General features: G+C 42.4%; 1 protein-coding gene and 13 non-coding genes across 14 annotated transcripts; all 14 read left to right on the top strand.

Moving 5' to 3' along the window:
- Positions 1 to 118: 118 nt before the first annotated feature.
- On the top strand, positions 119 to 190 carry trnap-ugg (transfer RNA proline (anticodon UGG)). The gene has a single exon. It is a non-coding gene; the product is annotated as a tRNA-Pro (tRNA).
- Positions 191 to 3019: 2829 nt separating this feature from the next.
- LOC129846770 (putative nuclease HARBI1) lies at positions 3020 to 4712 on the top strand. Its single transcript, XM_055914632.1, has 4 exons — positions 3020 to 3452; positions 3522 to 3637; positions 3734 to 3845; positions 3940 to 4712. Exons 1-4 carry the CDS (start codon positions 3020 to 3022, stop codon positions 4308 to 4310), a joined length of 1032 nt encoding a protein of 343 aa, XP_055770607.1. The 3' UTR covers positions 4311 to 4712.
- Positions 4713 to 5575: 863 nt separating this feature from the next.
- trnap-ugg (transfer RNA proline (anticodon UGG)) lies at positions 5576 to 5647 on the top strand. The gene has a single exon. It is a non-coding gene; the product is annotated as a tRNA-Pro (tRNA).
- An 840-nt stretch (positions 5648 to 6487) lies between these two features.
- On the top strand, positions 6488 to 6559 carry trnap-ugg (transfer RNA proline (anticodon UGG)). The gene has a single exon. It is a non-coding gene; the product is annotated as a tRNA-Pro (tRNA).
- An 839-nt stretch (positions 6560 to 7398) lies between these two features.
- trnap-ugg (transfer RNA proline (anticodon UGG)) lies at positions 7399 to 7470 on the top strand. The gene has a single exon. It is a non-coding gene; the product is annotated as a tRNA-Pro (tRNA).
- Positions 7471 to 8309: 839 nt separating this feature from the next.
- trnap-ugg (transfer RNA proline (anticodon UGG)) lies at positions 8310 to 8381 on the top strand. The gene has a single exon. It is a non-coding gene; the product is annotated as a tRNA-Pro (tRNA).
- Positions 8382 to 9220: 839 nt separating this feature from the next.
- On the top strand, positions 9221 to 9292 carry trnap-ugg (transfer RNA proline (anticodon UGG)). The gene has a single exon. It is a non-coding gene; the product is annotated as a tRNA-Pro (tRNA).
- An 839-nt stretch (positions 9293 to 10131) lies between these two features.
- trnap-ugg (transfer RNA proline (anticodon UGG)) lies at positions 10132 to 10203 on the top strand. The gene has a single exon. It is a non-coding gene; the product is annotated as a tRNA-Pro (tRNA).
- Positions 10204 to 11041: 838 nt separating this feature from the next.
- On the top strand, positions 11042 to 11113 carry trnap-ugg (transfer RNA proline (anticodon UGG)). Its single transcript has one exon. It is a non-coding gene; the product is annotated as a tRNA-Pro (tRNA).
- Positions 11114 to 11951: 838 nt separating this feature from the next.
- Positions 11952 to 12023, top strand: trnap-ugg (transfer RNA proline (anticodon UGG)). Its single transcript has one exon. It is a non-coding gene; the product is annotated as a tRNA-Pro (tRNA).
- Positions 12024 to 12862: 839 nt separating this feature from the next.
- On the top strand, positions 12863 to 12934 carry trnap-ugg (transfer RNA proline (anticodon UGG)). Its single transcript has one exon. It is a non-coding gene; the product is annotated as a tRNA-Pro (tRNA).
- Positions 12935 to 13772: 838 nt separating this feature from the next.
- On the top strand, positions 13773 to 13844 carry trnap-ugg (transfer RNA proline (anticodon UGG)). Its single transcript has one exon. It is a non-coding gene; the product is annotated as a tRNA-Pro (tRNA).
- Positions 13845 to 14683: 839 nt separating this feature from the next.
- Positions 14684 to 14755, top strand: trnap-ugg (transfer RNA proline (anticodon UGG)). Its single transcript has one exon. It is a non-coding gene; the product is annotated as a tRNA-Pro (tRNA).
- Positions 14756 to 15594: 839 nt separating this feature from the next.
- On the top strand, positions 15595 to 15666 carry trnap-ugg (transfer RNA proline (anticodon UGG)). The gene has a single exon. It is a non-coding gene; the product is annotated as a tRNA-Pro (tRNA).
- Positions 15667 to 17521: the final 1855 nt, after the last annotated feature.

Genomic DNA, 17521 nt, shown 5'->3' with positions numbered 1-17521 from the left:
TGCTCACAAGTATACCAACAAAACTCACGTGATTCACTGTGGCCTGGCACCATCGACAAGTCAATCCATATCCTCACCGTCATTGCTGGCGATAGCAAAATAATGTCTTTGACGAAATGGCTCGTTGGTCTAGGGGTATGATTCTCGCTTTGGGTGCGAGAGGTACTGGGTTCAAATCCCGGACGAGCCCTTTAACAGTCTGAGACAAGCGGATCTTTGTTTACTGGTTGGAGGGGTAACTGCCATCCCTGCAGTATAGGACGAGGTGGCTGAGTGATTAAGGCAATGGACTGCTAATCATTTGTGCTCTCCACTAGTGGCTTCAACATGTATTAATTTCTTCCTTGATTAAAAATCTGTAATTTTAACCGGTACTGGTTACCTTCAGACGAGTCCTGTGACACTTGTGGGGGTCGTAGAGCAAAACTGAGAACGGCATTGTGTTTGTTAGAGTCTCCCCTTTCCATAGAATGGTCAAGCAATTTTGTTGGTCAAACCGTTCGGAAGCTACAGACATTTATATGAGAAAACTGATATTCGGGATGTCTCATGTTTTGACAAACATCGCTCTCGCTCTGCCGCCTTTCACCGAAAATGCAGAGGTGTGACATCAGCGGTATTGGAAGATTGAGAAGCATCCAGTGCAAAAAAAAGGTGAAATCTCTAGTTTCAAACTGACAGATTCCAATGGGGATTTTATCATTTATTCACATACCGGTGCGTCAATCGGCTCAAATTCAATGAGCTCCAATTCGTTTTGATGTCTTCTTTTTCAACTTCAAAATCTTCATTTAGCTCTTCTTCATTTGTTTCTTGCTGTTACAGAAAATGAAAATTGAATCTGAAAGACTCGGCAGATGAATTACAGAGGATTTGAACTGAAACCAGGGGCCTGTTGCACAAAAGTAGAATTAAGACATCCGGGATGAATGACTCAGCTGAGCTCAATGAAGCCAAAACATGTGCGTCCAGGCTTAATTGGTTGCACAAAGACCAAGCCAGGATGAGCAGACACGGATTCATTAAGCCAGGTGAAACCAATCCTGGATAGGTGCGCGCTCACGGCTCACTCAAATAGACCCCGCCACAGATCACAGATTAACTGATTTACCATGGCAACTAGAGCCGCGTACTTTTCCCCGTCGGAAGCACAAATCCTCATGGAGGCATACGAGGAGGTAAAAGATATAATTAAGAAGAAAGGCAACACCGCCACAGTGATAAAGCAAAGAGAAAAAGCGTGGCAAAGTATTGCAGACCGCCTGAATGCGTAAGTAGTGCACAATTACACAGTCACCGCTCCGCTGAAACATCACAATTACAATTCAAATATTTAATTCACATCTCCAAAAATGCAGTTGTACTGTAATTATGAAACGGTTAAATTTTTTATTGAAATGCACTGCAGATATGAGTGAAATTGTGTAAAGTAACTCCATCACACTGTATAAAGCTATGATAATTTTTTTGATATTTTTACTGAAAACAAGACAAAAATACCAAGTAATTTTTTGCAGTGTGACTACATTAAATGTGTGTGTGTGTGTGTGTGTGTGTGTGTGTGTGTGTGTGTGTGTGTGTGTGTGTGTGTGTGTGTGTGTGTGTGTGTGTGTGTGTGTGTGTGTGTGTGTGTGTGTGTGTGTGTGTGTGTGTGTAGATTAAACATGAACGGGCCAAAACGGACATGGCAGCAGGTCAAAATCAAATACAAGAACATTCTGCAGAATGGTATGGTCCCTGACTAATATTTAACAAAGCACAAGCATATATTGTACCCAGAAGGTGCCTGCTCACACATTGTCTGTACTGTTTTAGCAGTGAAAAAGAATACCCACAGACAAGGCACGGGTGGTGGGTCACCAAAGGCTGACCTTACCCCAGCAGAGGACATGGCCTTGGAGCTAAATAAAGGCAGGCCCGTCTTAGAGGGGATCCCTGGGGGGAAAGAGACGAGCATAGGTTCCTCCCAAGATGCCACCCGCTTCATTCAAGGTATGTCCTTCCATCTCTACATGGGATACAACCACATTCATATTGAATCAATTTGGACTGTCTGACTTTGATTTACCTATTGCCTTGCAGTGTCTGGCAGCACTGTGTTCCTGTTAGAGCCACCAGCACAAGCACCAGACGATGCTGATCCAGTGAGTACTCCATCAAAGGCATACTGTAGGCCTGGCATGTCTTGTCTACTAGCTTCAATATGAATCCGATTAAATGTGATAGGGTGAAGGCCCCAGTGCAGCAGCAACAGCACATGATGGAGACGATGATGAGGAGGAGACCATCTCTCTGGATTCCAGAAGGCATGAGGTATCATGTTAAGACGGTGAAAGTACTATTTACTCTACAATGGTGAGGAGTCCTCATCAAAATCAAAAAATCTAATTTATTTTACAGGACCCAGATGCTATACAGTGGGAAAACCAGCCTGGCAACATAGTGCGTATTAATAAAATGACACCACATCCTGCCAAATTCCAGCTGCGCTAATTGTATTGTGTTCACAGAGCTCACAAGCTATCAGAAAGTTGTATTGCAACCACCTCCGGCACCAAATAGAACTGGCAGACATAGACATTCAGTACAAGAAGAAAAAGATGGAAAATCTTGCACTGGAGTCCGAAATAAAAAAGAGGACAATTAGGAAACTGGACCTTGAAATAAAAAAACTTGAGAGGGAGGTGAGATATGCCTTCAATGTACACTGTATGCTAACTGTAACACAAATGTATTAATCATTATTTTTCTTTCCTCCCCCAGCTCCAAGAAGATGACACAGCTCAAAATAAAAATTAGGTATATTCTCGTAAAGTCAAGTGAGCCATGACATATGACCTCTTATTGTGAGCACACAGGACGGTGGCATCTTTCTAAGGTTTTTTTTATTTTCCCAGCAATCAGTACAACCAAGTCATCGTTATAAGGCATCGCCCTCTTTTGCCCACCCCCCCAGCACCAGGTGTGGCCACTAGCCTATATGAAGGCCCAAAATTGTGTGTTCCTTTCTGCTCTGACAATGGCATGCCCATTCGTGCGAGATGTGGTGGATGAAGAAGCACTTGTGCTGAGGAGAGCCTTCAGGCGAGAAAGGGTCTTCAGGGACCGGTTGGACCCACTGGCCTTCCCTGATGACCATCTATATGAAAGATACAGGTTTTCTGCAGATGGCATCAGGTATCTATGCAGACTACTGGGTCCCAGGATTAAGCACCGCACTGCACGGAGCCATGCACTGAGTGTGGAGCAAATGGTTTGTGTGGCCTTGCGCTTTTTTGCTAGTGGAGCCTTCCTGTACTCAGTGGGGGATGCAGAACAGCTGAACAAGGCCACAATTTGCCGCACAATAAGGAGTGTGTGTCTGGCTATCAAAGCATTAGCAGATGTCTTCATCTCCTTCCCTGGCCACAGAAGACTCTGTGACATCAAAGAGGAGTTCTATAGGATTGCAGGTAAGAGGATCTACAAATTACAGGACAACTGTTAACACATAGTAGGATACTCATTACTTTGTGTGACAGGTTTCCCCAATGTCATTGGTGCAGTGGACTGCACACACATAAGGATAAAAGCCCCCTCAGGTGCCCATGAGGCCGATTTTGTGAATAGGAAATCCTTTCACAGCATTAATGTTCAGGTGAACATAACTTTTTGATATTGTCCATTGACGAACACTCTGCATTGCCAGTGATGTGCATTGATTGGTGTAATATTCCTCATCTTATGATTTCAGATGGTCTGCAATGCTGACTGTGTGATCAGCAATGTTGTGGCAAAATGGCCTGGCTCAGTCCATGACTCCAGAATCTTTCGGGCCTCTGAAATCTATCAGTGCCTATCACAAAGTAAGCCACACAACCCCTATTTATAACCATCATGGCTGTGTCAAGAATATCACTATGTTTATGAGGTAGTAATGATGAGATTTTGTGTTGACAGGTGAATTCTCTGGTGTGTTGCTGGGAGACAGGGGGTATGGCTGCCAGCCTTTTCTCCTGACACCTTTCACAGACCCCCAGGAAGCACAGCAGGCCTACAACCATGCCCATGCCAGGACCAAGGCCAGAGTTGAAATTACCTTTGGCCTCCTGAAGGCACGCTTTCACTGCCTTCACAAATTAAGGGTCAGCCCTGTTAGGGCATGTGATATTACTGTGGCTTGTGCTGTCCTCCACAATGTGGCCTGCCTGAGGAAGGAGAGGGCCCCCAGAGTGCCACCAGCCATGGACTGGGACAATCCGTCAATCTTCCCTGATGACGACAGTGGTCGGCTGCTGAGGGACCAATATGTGTTGAATTATTTTAGTTAGTATGTGTGCTTTCAATTTTGGTTAAATATGTCCTGCGGTGGCAGAGGAATTTGGTTTTTTTGGGGTTTGTTTTTTTACGAATTTGGCCTCTTATGATGTTTGTGCGGTATACTGTGTGTAATACAAGGCTGCAGGGAGGCTACTGCATCCATTAATTTGTCTGTTCAGTTGATGTGTATGGATTTGTCCTGCATTTATTTTAGTGTGCAGACATGCAGGGTGTGTTATATACAGACCTTTGAATGTGTATGTATCATTTTGTATAATATGCTTGGATTCTGTGCTTTCCATCTTGTAGAGTCACTGTGACTTCAGTTTCGAAAGGAGCTGACGGTTTACCTGCTTTGTTTTGTCCTTATTCAATAAAGGAACATAATGTTACACATTGTGTTTTTATATTCATATGGAATGTGTATTTGTTTATATGACAGAGTACTAGGGCCACACTGAAGAAAAAGGATAAAGTCATACATTTATGAGGCTGGTTCTTTCTGCAGAAAAGCTACATATTGTTTTTACAGTTTTGATACTTATGACAATGTGATACTTAATATTCTGGCACATCAGCATGTCTTTGTTTATGAAACCATACTGAAGTACAATTTCACGAAATGCCCCACATCTGTCATTTTAACTGTCCTCCTTTAAAATATCTGGTTACAATATTATTACTTGTGTTTTTTTCCCCTCTGTGGCCCTAATATTCTATCATTTTATATATAGCCTTATAGTCTATGGGAAACTGTAAATTATCTAATGATAGCAACATCATCTAAAAATTATTATCCAAAATCATTGAAATTAATGATCACAAACGTTTAAATAATGACAGTGGGTCTAGTTATATGTGATAACAATGTATAGTGAGCAGTGAAATAACTATTGGTTTCCATTTGTGGTGACTGCTGACTGACATTAGGGATGAGATTAAATAGATCCTGGAATTTAGCCTGGTCTGGAGCAGGCTAGCTCCACAGAATAAATCTCCATGGTAATTTATACCAAAACATATCCTCCTGCCCCCTATCCATCTTTAGTGCAACCGGATTACGGATCAATTGAGCCAGGATCACCAAGATATCCTGGCTTAATCCCTTATCCTAGTTTTGTGCAACAGGCCCCAGGTCAACTGCTTGGAAGACAGCTATGCTCACAAGTATACCAACAAAACTCACGTGATTCACTGTGGCCTGGCACCATCGACAAGTCAATCCATATCCTCACCGTCATTGCTGGCGATAGCAAAAAAATGTCTTTGACGAAATGGCTCGTTGGTCTAGGGGTATGATTCTCGCTTTGGGTGCGAGAGGTCCCGGGTTCAAATCCCAGACGAGTCCTTTAACAGTCTGAGACAAGCGGATCTTTGTTTACTGGTTGGAGGGGTAACTGCCATCCCTGCAGTATAGGACGAGGTGGCTGAGTGATTAAGGCAATGGACTGCTAATCATTTGTGCTCTCCACTAGTGGCTTCAACATGTATTAATTTCTTCCTTGATTAAAAATCTGTAATTTTAACCGGTACTGGTTACCTTCAGACGAGTCCTGTGACACTTGTGGGGGTCGTAGAGCAAAACTGAGAACGGCATTGTGTTTGTTAGAGTCTCCCCTTTCCATAGAATGGTCAAACAATTTTGTTGGTCAAACCGTTCGGAAGCTACAGACATTTATATGAGAAAACTGATATTCGGGATGTCTCATGTTTTGACAAACATCGCTCTCGCTCTGCCGCCTTTCACCGAAAATGCAGAGGTGTGACATCAGCGGTTATGGAAGATTGAGAAGCATCCAGTGCAAAAAAAAAGGTGAAATCTCTAGTTTCAAACTGACAGATTCCAATGGGGATTTTATCATTTATTCACATACCGGTGCGTCAATCGGCTCAAATTCAATGAGCTCCAATTCGTTTTGATGTCTTCTTTTTCAACTTCAAAATCTTAATTTAGCTCTTCTTCATTTGTTTCTTGCTGTTACAGAAAATGAAAATTGAATCTGAAAGACTCGGCAGATGAATTACAGAGGATTTGAACTGAAACCTGGTCAACTGCTTGGAAGACAGCTATGCTCACAAGTATACCAACAAAACTCACGTGATTCACTGTGGCCTGGCACCATCGACAAGTCAATCCATATCCTCACCGTCATTGCTGGCGATAGCAAAAAAATGTCTTTGACGAAATGGCTCGTTGGTCTAGGGGTATGATTCTCGCTTTGGGTGCGAGAGGTCCCGGGTTCAAATCCCAGACGAGCCCTTTAACAGTCTGAGACACGCGGATCTTTGTTTACTGGTTGGAGGGTTAACTGCCATCCCTGCAGTATAGGACGAGGTGGCTGAGTGATTAAGGCAATGGACTGCTAATCATTTGTGCTCTCCACTAGTGGCTTCAACATGCATTAATTTCTTCCTTGATTAAAAATCTGTAATTTTAACCGGTACTGGTTACCTTCAGACGAGTCCTGTGACACTTGTGGGGGTCGTAGAGCAAAACTGAGTACGGCATTGTGTTTGTTAGAGTCTCCCCTTTCCATAGAATGGTCAAGCAATTTTGTTGGTCAAACCATACGGAAGCTACAGACATTTATATGAGAAAACTGATATTCGGGATGTCTCATGTTTTGACAAACATCGCTCTCGCTCTGCCGCCTTTCACCGAAAATGCAGAGGTGTGACATCAGCGGTTATGGAAGATTGAGAAGCATCCAGTGCAAAAAAAAGGTGAAATCTCTAGTTTCAAACTGACAGATTCCAATGGGGATTTTATCATTTATTCACATACCGGTGCGTCAATCGGCTCAAATTCAATGAGCTCCAATTCGTTTTGATGTATTCTTTTTCAACTTCAAAATCTTCATTTAGCTCTTCTTCATTTGTTTCTTGCTGTTACAGAAAATGAAAATTTAATCTGAAAGACTCGGCAGATGAATTACAGAGGATTTGAACTGAAACCTGGTCAACTGCTTGGAAGACAGCTATGCTCACAAGTATACCAACAAAACTCACATGATTCACTGTGGCCTGGCACCATCGACAAGTCAATCCATATCCTCACCGTCATTGCTGGCGATAGCAAAAAAATGTCTTTGACGAAATGGCTCGTTGGTCTAGGGGTATGATTCTCGCTTTGGGTGCGAGATGTCCCGGGTTCAAATCCCAGACGAGTCCTTTAACAGTCTGAGACAAGCGGATCTTTGTTTACTGGTTGGAGGGGTAACTGCCATCCCTGCAGTATAGGACGAGGTGGCTGAGTGATTCAGGCAATGGACTGCTAATCATTTGTGCTCTCCACTAGTGGCTTCAACATGTATTAATTTCTTCCTTGATTAAAAATCTGTCATTTTAACCGGTACTGGTTACCTTCAGACGAGTCCTGTGACACTTGTGGGGGTCGTAGAGCAAAACTGAGAACGGCATTGTGTTTGTTAGAGTCTCCCCTTTCCATAGAATGGTCAAGCAATTTTGTTGGTCAAACCATACGGAAGCTAAAGACATTTATATGAGAAAACTGATATTCGGGATGTCTCATGTTTTGACAAACATCGCTCTCGCTCTGCCGCCTTTCACCGAAAATGCAGAGGTGTGACATCAGCGGTTATGGAAGATTGAGAAGCATCCAGTGCAAAAAAAAGGTGAAATCTCTAGTTTCAAACTGACAGATTCCAAAGGGGATTTTATCATTTATTCACATACCGGTGCGTCAATCGGCTCAAATTCAATGAGCTCCAATTCGTTTTGATGTCTTCTTTTTCAACTTCAAAATCTTAATTTAGCTCTTCTTCATTTGTTTCTTGCTGTTACAGAAAATGAAAATTGAATCTGAAAGACTCGGCAGATGAATTACAGAGGATTTGAACTGAAACCTGGTCAACTGCTTGGAAGACAGCTATGCTCACAAGTATACCAACAAAACTCACGTGATTCACTGTGGCCTGGCACCATCGACAAGTCAATCCATATCCTCACCGTCATTGCTGGCGATAGCAAAAAAATGTCTTTGACGAAATGGCTCGTTGGTCTAGGGGTATGATTCTCGCTTTGGGTGCGAGAGGTCCCGGGTTCAAATCCCAGACGAGCCCTTTAACAGTCTGAGACACGCGGATCTTTGTTTACTGGTTGGAGGGGTAACTGCCATCCCTGCAGTATAGGACGAGGTGGCTGAGTGATTAAGGCAATGGACTGCTAATCATTTGTGCTCTCCACTAGTGGCTTCAACATGCATTAATTTCTTCCTTGATTAAAAATCTGTAATTTTAACCGGTACTGGTTACCTTCAGACGAGTCCTGTGACACTTGTGGGGGTCGTAGAGCAAAACTGAGTACGGCATTGTGTTTGTTAGAGTCTCCCCTTTCCATAGAATGGTCAAGCAATTTTGTTGGTCAAACCATACGGAAGCTACAGACATTTATATGAGAAAACTGATATTCGGGATGTCTCATGTTTTGACAAACATCGCTCTCGCTCTGCCGCCTTTCACCGAAAATGCAGAGGTGTGACATCAGCGGTTATGGAAGATTGAGAAGCATCCAGTGCAAAAAAAAGGTGAAATCTCTAGTTTCAAACTGACAGATTCCAATGGGGATTTTATCATTTATTCACATACCGGTGCGTCAATCGGCTCAAATTCAATGAGCTCCAATTCGTTTTGATGTCTTCTTTTTCAACTTCAAAATCTTCATTTAGCTCTTCTTCATTTGTTTCTTGCTGTTACAGAAAATGAAAATTTAATCTGAAAGACTCGGCAGATGAATTACAGAGGATTTGAACTGAAACCTGGTCAACTGCTTGGAAGACAGCTATGCTCACAAGTATACCAACAAAACTCACATGATTCACTGTGGCCTGGCACCATCGACAAGTCAATCCATATCCTCACCGTCATTGCTGGCGATAGCAAAAAAATGTCTTTGACGAAATGGCTCGTTGGTCTAGGGGTATGATTCTCGCTTTGGGTGCGAGATGTCCCGGGTTCAAATCCCAGACGAGTCCTTTAACAGTCTGAGACAAGCGGATCTTTGTTTACTGGTTGGAGGGGTAACTGCCATCCCTGCAGTATAGGACGAGGTGGCTGAGTGATTCAGGCAATGGACTGCTAATCATTTGTGCTCTCCACTAGTGGCTTCAACATGTATTAATTTCTTCCTTGATTAAAAATCTGTCATTTTAACCGGTACTGGTTACCTTCAGACGAGTCCTGTGACACTTGTGGGGGTCGTAGAGCAAAACTGAGAACGGCATTGTGTTTGTTAGAGTCTCCCCTTTCCATAGAATGGTCAAGCAATTTTGTTGGTCAAACCATACGGAAGCTACAGACATTTATATGAGAAAACTGATATTCGGGATGTCTCATGTTTTGACAAACATCGCTCTCGCTCTGCCGCCTTTCACCGAAAATGCAGAGGTGTGACATCAGCGGTTATGGAAGATTGAGAAGCATCCAGTGCAAAAAAAAGGTGAAATCTCTAGTTTCAAACTGACAGATTCCAAAGGGGATTTTATCATTTATTCACATACCGGTGCGTCAATCGGCTCAAATTCAATGAGCTCCAATTCGTTTTGATGTCTTCTTTTTCAACTTCAAAATCTTAATTTAGCTCTTCTTCATTTGTTTCTTGCTGTTACAGAAAATGAAAATTGAATCTGAAAGACTCGGCAGATGAATTACAGAGGATTTGAACTGAAACCTGGTCAACTGCTTGGAAGACAGCTATGCTCACAAGTATACCAACAAAACTCACGTGATTCACTGTGGCCTGGCACCATCGACAAGTCAATCCATATCCTCACCGTCATTGCTGGCGATAGCAAAAAAATGTCTTTGACGAAATGGCTCGTTGGTCTAGGGGTATGATTCTCGCTTTGGGTGTGAGAGGTCCCGGGTTCAAATCCCAGACGAGCCCTTTAACAGTCTGAGACAAGCGGATCTTTGTTTACTGGTTGGAGGGGTAACTGCCATCCCTGCAGTATAGGACGAGGTGGCTGAGTGATTAAGGCAATGGACTGCTAATCATTTGTGCTCTCCACTAGTGGCTTCAACATGTATTAATTTCTTCCTTGATTAAAAATCTGTAATTTTAACCGGTACTGGTTACCTTCAGACGAGTCCTGTGACACTTGTGGGGGTCGTAGAGCAAAACTGAGAACGGCATTGTGTTTGTTAGAGTCTCCCCTTTCCATAGAATGGTCAAGCAATTTTTTTGGTCAAACCGTTCGGAAGCTACAGACATTTATATGAGAAAACTGATATTCGGGATGTCTCATGTTTTGACAAACATCGCTCTCGCTCTGCCGCCTTTCACCGAAAATGCAGAGGTGTGACATCAGCGGTTATGGAAGATTGAGAAGCATCCAGTGCAAAAAAAAGGTGAAATCTCTAGTTTCAAACTGACAGATTCCAAAGGGGATTTTATCATTTATTCACATACCGGTGCGTCAATCGGCTCAAATTCAATGAGCTCCAATTCGTTTTGATGTCTTCTTTTTCAACTTCAAAATCTTAATTTAGCTCTTCTTCATTTGTTTCTTGCTGTTACAGAAAATGAAAATTTAATCTGAAAGACTCGGCAGATGAATTACAGAGGATTTGAACTGAAACCTGGTCAACTGCTTGGAAGACAGCTATGCTCACAAGTATACCAACAAAACTCACGTGATTCACTGTGGCCTGGCACCATCGACAAGTCAATCCATATCCTCACCGTCATTGCTGGCGACAGCAAAAAAACGTCTTCCACGAAAGGCTCGTTGGTCTAGGGGTATGATTCTCGCTTTGGGTGCGAGAGGTCCCGGGTTCAAATCCCGGACGAGCCCTTTAACAGTCTGAGACAAGCGGATCTTTGTTTACTGGTTGGAGGGGTAACTGCCATCCCTAGAGTATAGGACGAGGTGGCTGAGTGATTAAGGCAATGGACTGCTAATCATTTGTGCTCTCCACTAGTGGCTTCAACATGTATTCATTTCTTCCTTGATTAAAAATCTGTCATTTTAACCGGTACTGGTTACCTTCAGACGAGTCCTGTGACACTTGTGGGGGTCGTAGAGCAAAACTGAGAACGGCATTGTGTTTGTTAGAGTCTCCACTTTCCATAGAATGGTCAAGCAATTTTGTTGGTCAAACCGTTCGGAAGCTACAGACATTTATATGAGAAAACTGATATTCGGGATGTCTCATGTTTTGACAAACATCGCTCTCGCTCTGCCGCCTTTCACCGAAAATGCAGAGGTGTGACATCAGCGGTTATGGAAGATTGAGAAGCATCCAGTGCAAAAAAAAGGTGAAATCTCTAGTTTCAAACTGACAGATTCCAAAGGGGATTTTATCATTTATTCACATACCGGTGCGTCAATCGGCTCAAATTCAATGAGCTCCAATTCGTTTTGATGTCTTCTTTTTCAACTTCAAAATCTTAATTTAGCTCTTCTTCATTTGTTTCTTGCTGTTACAGAAAATGAAAATTTAATCTGAAAGACTCGGCAGATGAATTACAGAGGATTTGAACTGAAACCTGGTCAACTGCTTGGAAGACAGCTATGCTCACAAGTATACCAACAAAACTCACGTGATTCACTGTGGCCTGGCACCATCGACAAGTCAATCCATATCCTCACCGTCATTGCTGGCGACAGCAAAAAAACGTCTTCCACGAAAGGCTCGTTGGTCTAGGGGTATGATTCTCGCTTTGGGTGCGAGAGGTCCCGGGTTCAAATCCCGGACGAGCCCTTTAACAGTCTGAGACAAGCGGATCTTTGTTTACTGGTTGGAGGGGTAACTGCCATCCCTAGAGTATAGGACGAGGTGGCTGAGTGATTAAGGCAATGGACTGCTAATCATTTGTGCTCTCCACTAGTGGCTTCAACATGTATTCATTTCTTCCTTGATTAAAAATCTGTCATTTTAACCGGTACTGTTTACCTTCAGACGAGTCCCGTGACACTTGTGGGGGTCGTAGAGCAAAACTGAGAACGGCATTGTGTTTGTTAGAGTCTCCCCTTTCCATAGAATGGTCAAGCAATTTTGTTGGTCAAACCGTTCGGAAGCTACAGACATTTATATGAGAAAACTGATATTCGGGATGTCTCATGTTTTGACAAACATCGCTCTCGCTCTGCCGCCTTTCACCGAAAATGCAGAGGTGTGACATCAGCGGTTATGGAAGATTGAGAAGCATCCAGTGCAAAAAAAAGGTGAAATCTCTAGTTTCAAACTGACAGATTCCAAAGGGGATTTTATCATTTATTCACATACCGGTGCGTCAATCGGCTCAAATTCAATGAGCTCAAATTCGTTTTGATGTCTTCTTTTTCAACTTCAAAATCTTAATTTAGCTCTTCTTCATTTGTTTCTTGCTGTTACAGAAAATGAAAATTTAATCTGAAAGACTCGGCAGATGAATTACAGAGGATTTGAACTGAAACCTGGTCAACTGCTTGGAAGACAGCTATGCTCACAAGTATACCAACAAAACTCACGTGATTCACTGTGGCCTGGCACCATCGACAAGTCAATCCATATCCTCACCGTCATTGCTGGCGATAGCAAAAAAATGTCTTTGACGAAATGGCTCGTTGGTCTAGGGGTATGATTCTCGCTTTGGGTGCGAGAGGTCCCGGGTTCAAATCCCGGACGAGCCCTTTAACAGTCTGAGACAAGCGGATCTTTGTTTACTGGTTGGAGGGGTAACTGCCATCCCTGCAGTATAGGACGAGGTGGCTGAGTGATTAAGGCAATGGACTGCTAATCATTTGTGCTCTCCACTAGTGGCTTCAACATGTATTAATTTCTTCCTTGATTAAAAATCTGTAATTTTAACCGGTACTGGTTACCTTCAGACGAGTCCTGTGACACTTGTGGGGGTCGTAGAGCAAAACTGAGAACGGCATTGTGTTTGTTAGAGTCTCCCCTTTCCATAGAATGGTCAAGCAATTTTGTTGGTCAAACCGTTCGGAAGCTACAGACATTTATATGAGAAAACTGATATTCGGGATGTCTCATGTTTTGACAAACATCGCTCTCGCTCTGCCGCCTTTCACCGAAAATGCAGAGGTGTGACATCAGCGGTTATGGAAGATTGAGAAGCATCCAGTGCAAAAAAAAGGTGAAATCTCTAGTTTCAAACTGACAGATTCCAAAGGGGATTTTATCATTTATTCACATACCGGTGCGTCAATCGGCTCAAATTCAATGAGCTCCAATTCGTTTTGATGTCTTCTTTTTCAACTTCAAAATCTTAATTTAGCTCTTCTTCATTTGTTTCTTGCTGTTACAGAAAATGAAAATTGAATCTGAAAGACTCGGCAGATGAATTACAGAGGATTTGAACTGAAACCTGGTCAACTGCTTGGAAGACAGCTATGCTCACAAGTATACCAACAAAACTCACGTGATTCACTGTGGCCTGGCACCATCGACAAGTCAATCCATATCCTCACCGTCATTGCTGGCGACAGCAAAAAAACGTCTTCCACGAAAGGCTCGTTGGTCTAGGGGTATGATTCTCGCTTTGGGTGCGAGAGGTCCCGGGTTCAAATCCCGGACGAGCCCTTTAACAGTCTGAGACAAGCGGATCTTTGTTTACTGGTTGGAGGGGTAACTGCCATCCCTAGAGTATAGGACGAGGTGGCTGAGTGATTAAGGCAATGGACTGCTAATCATTTGTGCTCTCCACTAGTGGCTTCAACATGTATTCATTTCTTCCTTGATTAAAAATCTGTCATTTTAACCGGTACTGTTTACCTTCAGACGAGTCCTGTGACACTTGTGGGGGTCGTAGAGCAAAACTGAGAACGGCATTGTGTTTGTTAGAGTCTCCCCTTTCCATAGAATGGTCAAGCAATTTTGTTGGTCAAACCGTTCGGAAGCTACAGACATTTATATGAGAAAACTGATATTCGGGATGTCTCATGTTTTGACAAACATCGCTCTCGCTCTGCCGCCTTTCACCGAAAATGCAGAGGTGTGACATCAGCGGTTATGGAAGATTGAGAAGCATCCAGTGCAAAAAAAAGGTGAAATCTCTAGTTTCAAACTGACAGATTCCAAAGGGGTATTTATCATTTATTCACATACCGGTGCGTCAATCGGCTCAAATTCAATGAGCTCAAATTCGTTTTAATGTCTTCTTTTTCAACTTCAAAATCTTAATTTAGCTCTTCTTCATTTGTTTCTTGCTGTTACAGAAAATGAAAATTTAATCTGAAAGACTCGGCAGATGAATTACAGAGGATTTGAACTGAAACCTGGTCAACTGCTTGGAAGACAGCTATGCTCACAAGTATACCAACAAAACTCACGTGATTCACTGTGGCCTGGCACCATCGACAAGTCAATCCATATCCTCACCGTCATTGCTGGCGACAGCAAAAAAACGTCTTCCACGAAATGGCTCGTTGGTCTAGGGGTATGATTCTCGCTTTGGGTGCGAGAGGTCCCGGGTTCAAATCCCGGACGAGCCCTTTAACAGTCTGAGACAAGCGGATGTTTGTTTACTGGTTGGAGGGGTAACTGCCGTCCCTGGAGTATAGGACGAGGTGGCTGAGTGATTAAGGCAATGGACTGCTAATCATTTGTGCTCTCCACTAGTGGCTTCAACATGTATTCATTTCTTCCTTGATTAAAAATCTGTCATTTTAACCGGTACTGTTTACCTTCAGACGAGTCCTGTGACACTTGTGGGGGTCGTAGAGCAAAACTGAGAACGGCATTGTGTTTGTTAGAGTCTCCCCTTTCCATAGAATGGTCAAGCAATTTTGTTGGTCAAACCGTTCGGAAGCTACAGACATTTATATGAGAAAACTGATATTCGGGATGTCTCATGTTTTGACAAACATCGCTCTCGCTCTGCCGCCTTTCACCGAAAATGCAGAGGTGTGACATCAGCGGTTATGGAAGATTGAGAAGCATCCAGTGCAAAAAAAAGGTGAAATCTCTAGTTTCAAACTGACAGATTCCAAAGGGGATTTTATCATTTATTCACATACCGGTGCGTCAATCGGCTCAAATTCAATGAGCTCAAATTCGTTTTGATGTCTTCTTTTTCAACTTCAAAATCTTAATTTAGCTCTTCTTCATTTGTTTCTTGCTGTTACAGAAAATGAAAATTTAATCTGAAAGACTCGGCAGATGAATTACAGAGGATTTGAACTGAAACCTGGTCAACTGCTTGGAAGACAGCTATGCTCACAAGTATACCAACAAAACTCACGTGATTCACTGTGGCCTGGCACCATCGACAAGTCAATCCATATCCTCACCGTCATTGCTGGCGACAGCAAAAAAACGTCTTCCACGAAATGGCTCGTTGGTCTAGGGGTATGATTCTCGCTTTGGGTGCGAGAGGTCCCGGGTTCAAATCCCGGACGAGCCCTTTAACCTGTCTTGGATCAGCGTGCCGCTAGCGGCACTCCCCCCCCCCCCCCACTGAAAAACCAGTGCCGCGAAATTCAAAAAAAATATTTTTTTAAAATATTTAACTTTCACACATTAAAGTCCAATACAGCTAATGAAAGACACAGATCTTATGAATCCAGTCAACATTTCCGATTTTTAAAATGTTTTACAGGGAAGACACAATATGTAAAGATGTACATCTATTACCTAAAAACACATTAGCATATTCCACCATCTTTTATTTGTCCACCAACACCAGTAGCCATCACCAATTCGGCTAAACTAAGATATTTATAGCCCCTAACCAACAAAAAAACTCATTAGATGACAGTCTGATAACATATTTATGGTATGGGATAGGTTTTGTTAGAAAAAAGTGCATATTTCAGGTAGATGGCATAGTTTACAATTGCACCCACCATCACAAATGGACTAGAATAATTACAATGAGCAACGTGTTTACCTAACTACTAATCATCAAACATTTCGTAAAAATACACAGCATACACGAATCGAAAGACACAGATCCTGTGAATACAGACAATATTTCAGATTTTCTAAGTGTCTTACAGCGAAAACACAATAAATCGTTATATTAGCTTAGCACATAGCAATTAGCAGCCCAGCATTGATTCTAGCCAAAGTGAGCGATAAAAGTCAACATCGCCAAAAGATATTAATTTTTTCACTAACCTTCTCAGAATTCTTCCGATGACACTCCTGTAACATCACATTACAACATGCATATACAGTTTGATCGAAAATGTTTATATTTAGCCACCAAAATCATGGTTAGACAATGTGAAATGTAGACAAGCTGGTAAAGAAAACGTCCTTGCGCCACTTAGACAGTGATCTACTCTTATACATAAATACTCATAAACGTGACTAAAAAATATAGGGTGGACAGGGATTGATAGACAATTTAATTCTTAATACAATTGCGTTATTACATTTTTTAATTTATCCTTACTTTTCAATACAGTTTGCGCCAAGCGAAGCTACGTCAAAAAACATGGCGTCCTAAGCCACTAAAATGTTTCGACAGAAACACGATTTATCATAATAAAAATGTCCTACCTTGAGCTGTTCTTCCATCAGTATCTTGGGCAAAGGATCCTTTCTTGGGAGAAATCGTCTTTTGGTGGAAAGCTGTCCTCTTGCCATGTGGAAATGTCAACTACGTTCGGGATGAACTGAAAAGCGTGACCAACTTTTCACATCGTTGCAAAAATAAATGTCCCAAAATCGCACTAAACGGATATAAATTGCTATAAAACGCTTTAAATTAACTACTTTGTGATGTTTGTAACTCCTATAACGAGTGAAAAGATGACCGGAGAAATATAACAGGCTAAACTAATGCTTGGAACAGGAGAGGGTCGGTGTCTTCCACGCGCGTTACGCAGCAAGAAAAGACTTGCTAGCTAAAGGTTTTTTTCATTTGTAGGGCCTGTGAACGAGCAATCGAGCCCGTTGGAATCGTCATCACGTAAAGGCATCCAGGGGAAGACGTAAGAAGTGTCCGTATAGTCATAGCAACGACAGTGCCCGTTTAAATGACTTCAGAAAAGTGGCCAACGTTTCTCAAATCTGACTCCATGTCAGGGAAATTGCTGTAGAATGGGCTCTGTTCCACTTAGAGACAAAATTTCAACTCCTATAGAAACTATAGACTGTTTTCTATCCAATAATAATAATAATATGCATATTGTACGATCAAGGATTTTGTGGGAAGCCGTTTAAAAAATTAGCCACATTAGCATAAATAGTCTAAACAGCGCCCCCATCCCCAACAGGTTAACAGTCTGAGACAAGCGGATCTTTGTTTA

Source organism: Salvelinus fontinalis, unplaced genomic scaffold, assembly GCF_029448725.1.
Source record: "Salvelinus fontinalis isolate EN_2023a unplaced genomic scaffold, ASM2944872v1 scaffold_0628, whole genome shotgun sequence".
Taxonomy (NCBI): domain Eukaryota; kingdom Metazoa; phylum Chordata; class Actinopteri; order Salmoniformes; family Salmonidae; genus Salvelinus; species Salvelinus fontinalis.
Note: the sequence above shows the minus strand (reverse complement) of the source record. Positions and strands in the feature narration are given on the sequence as shown.

Bases quoted from the DNA above. Each gene is read 5' to 3' on its own strand.
- LOC129846770 (XM_055914632.1), top strand. From the start codon at position 3,020: ATGGCATGCCCATTCGTGCGAGATGTGGTGGATGAAGAAGCACTTGTG. The intron at 3,638-3,733 runs GTGAACATAACT...TTATGATTTCAG, and splicing joins TTCACAGCATTAATGTTCAG to ATGGTCTGCAATGCTGACTG. The intron at 3,846-3,939 runs GTAAGCCACACA...TTGTGTTGACAG, and splicing joins CTATCAGTGCCTATCACAAA to GTGAATTCTCTGGTGTGTTG.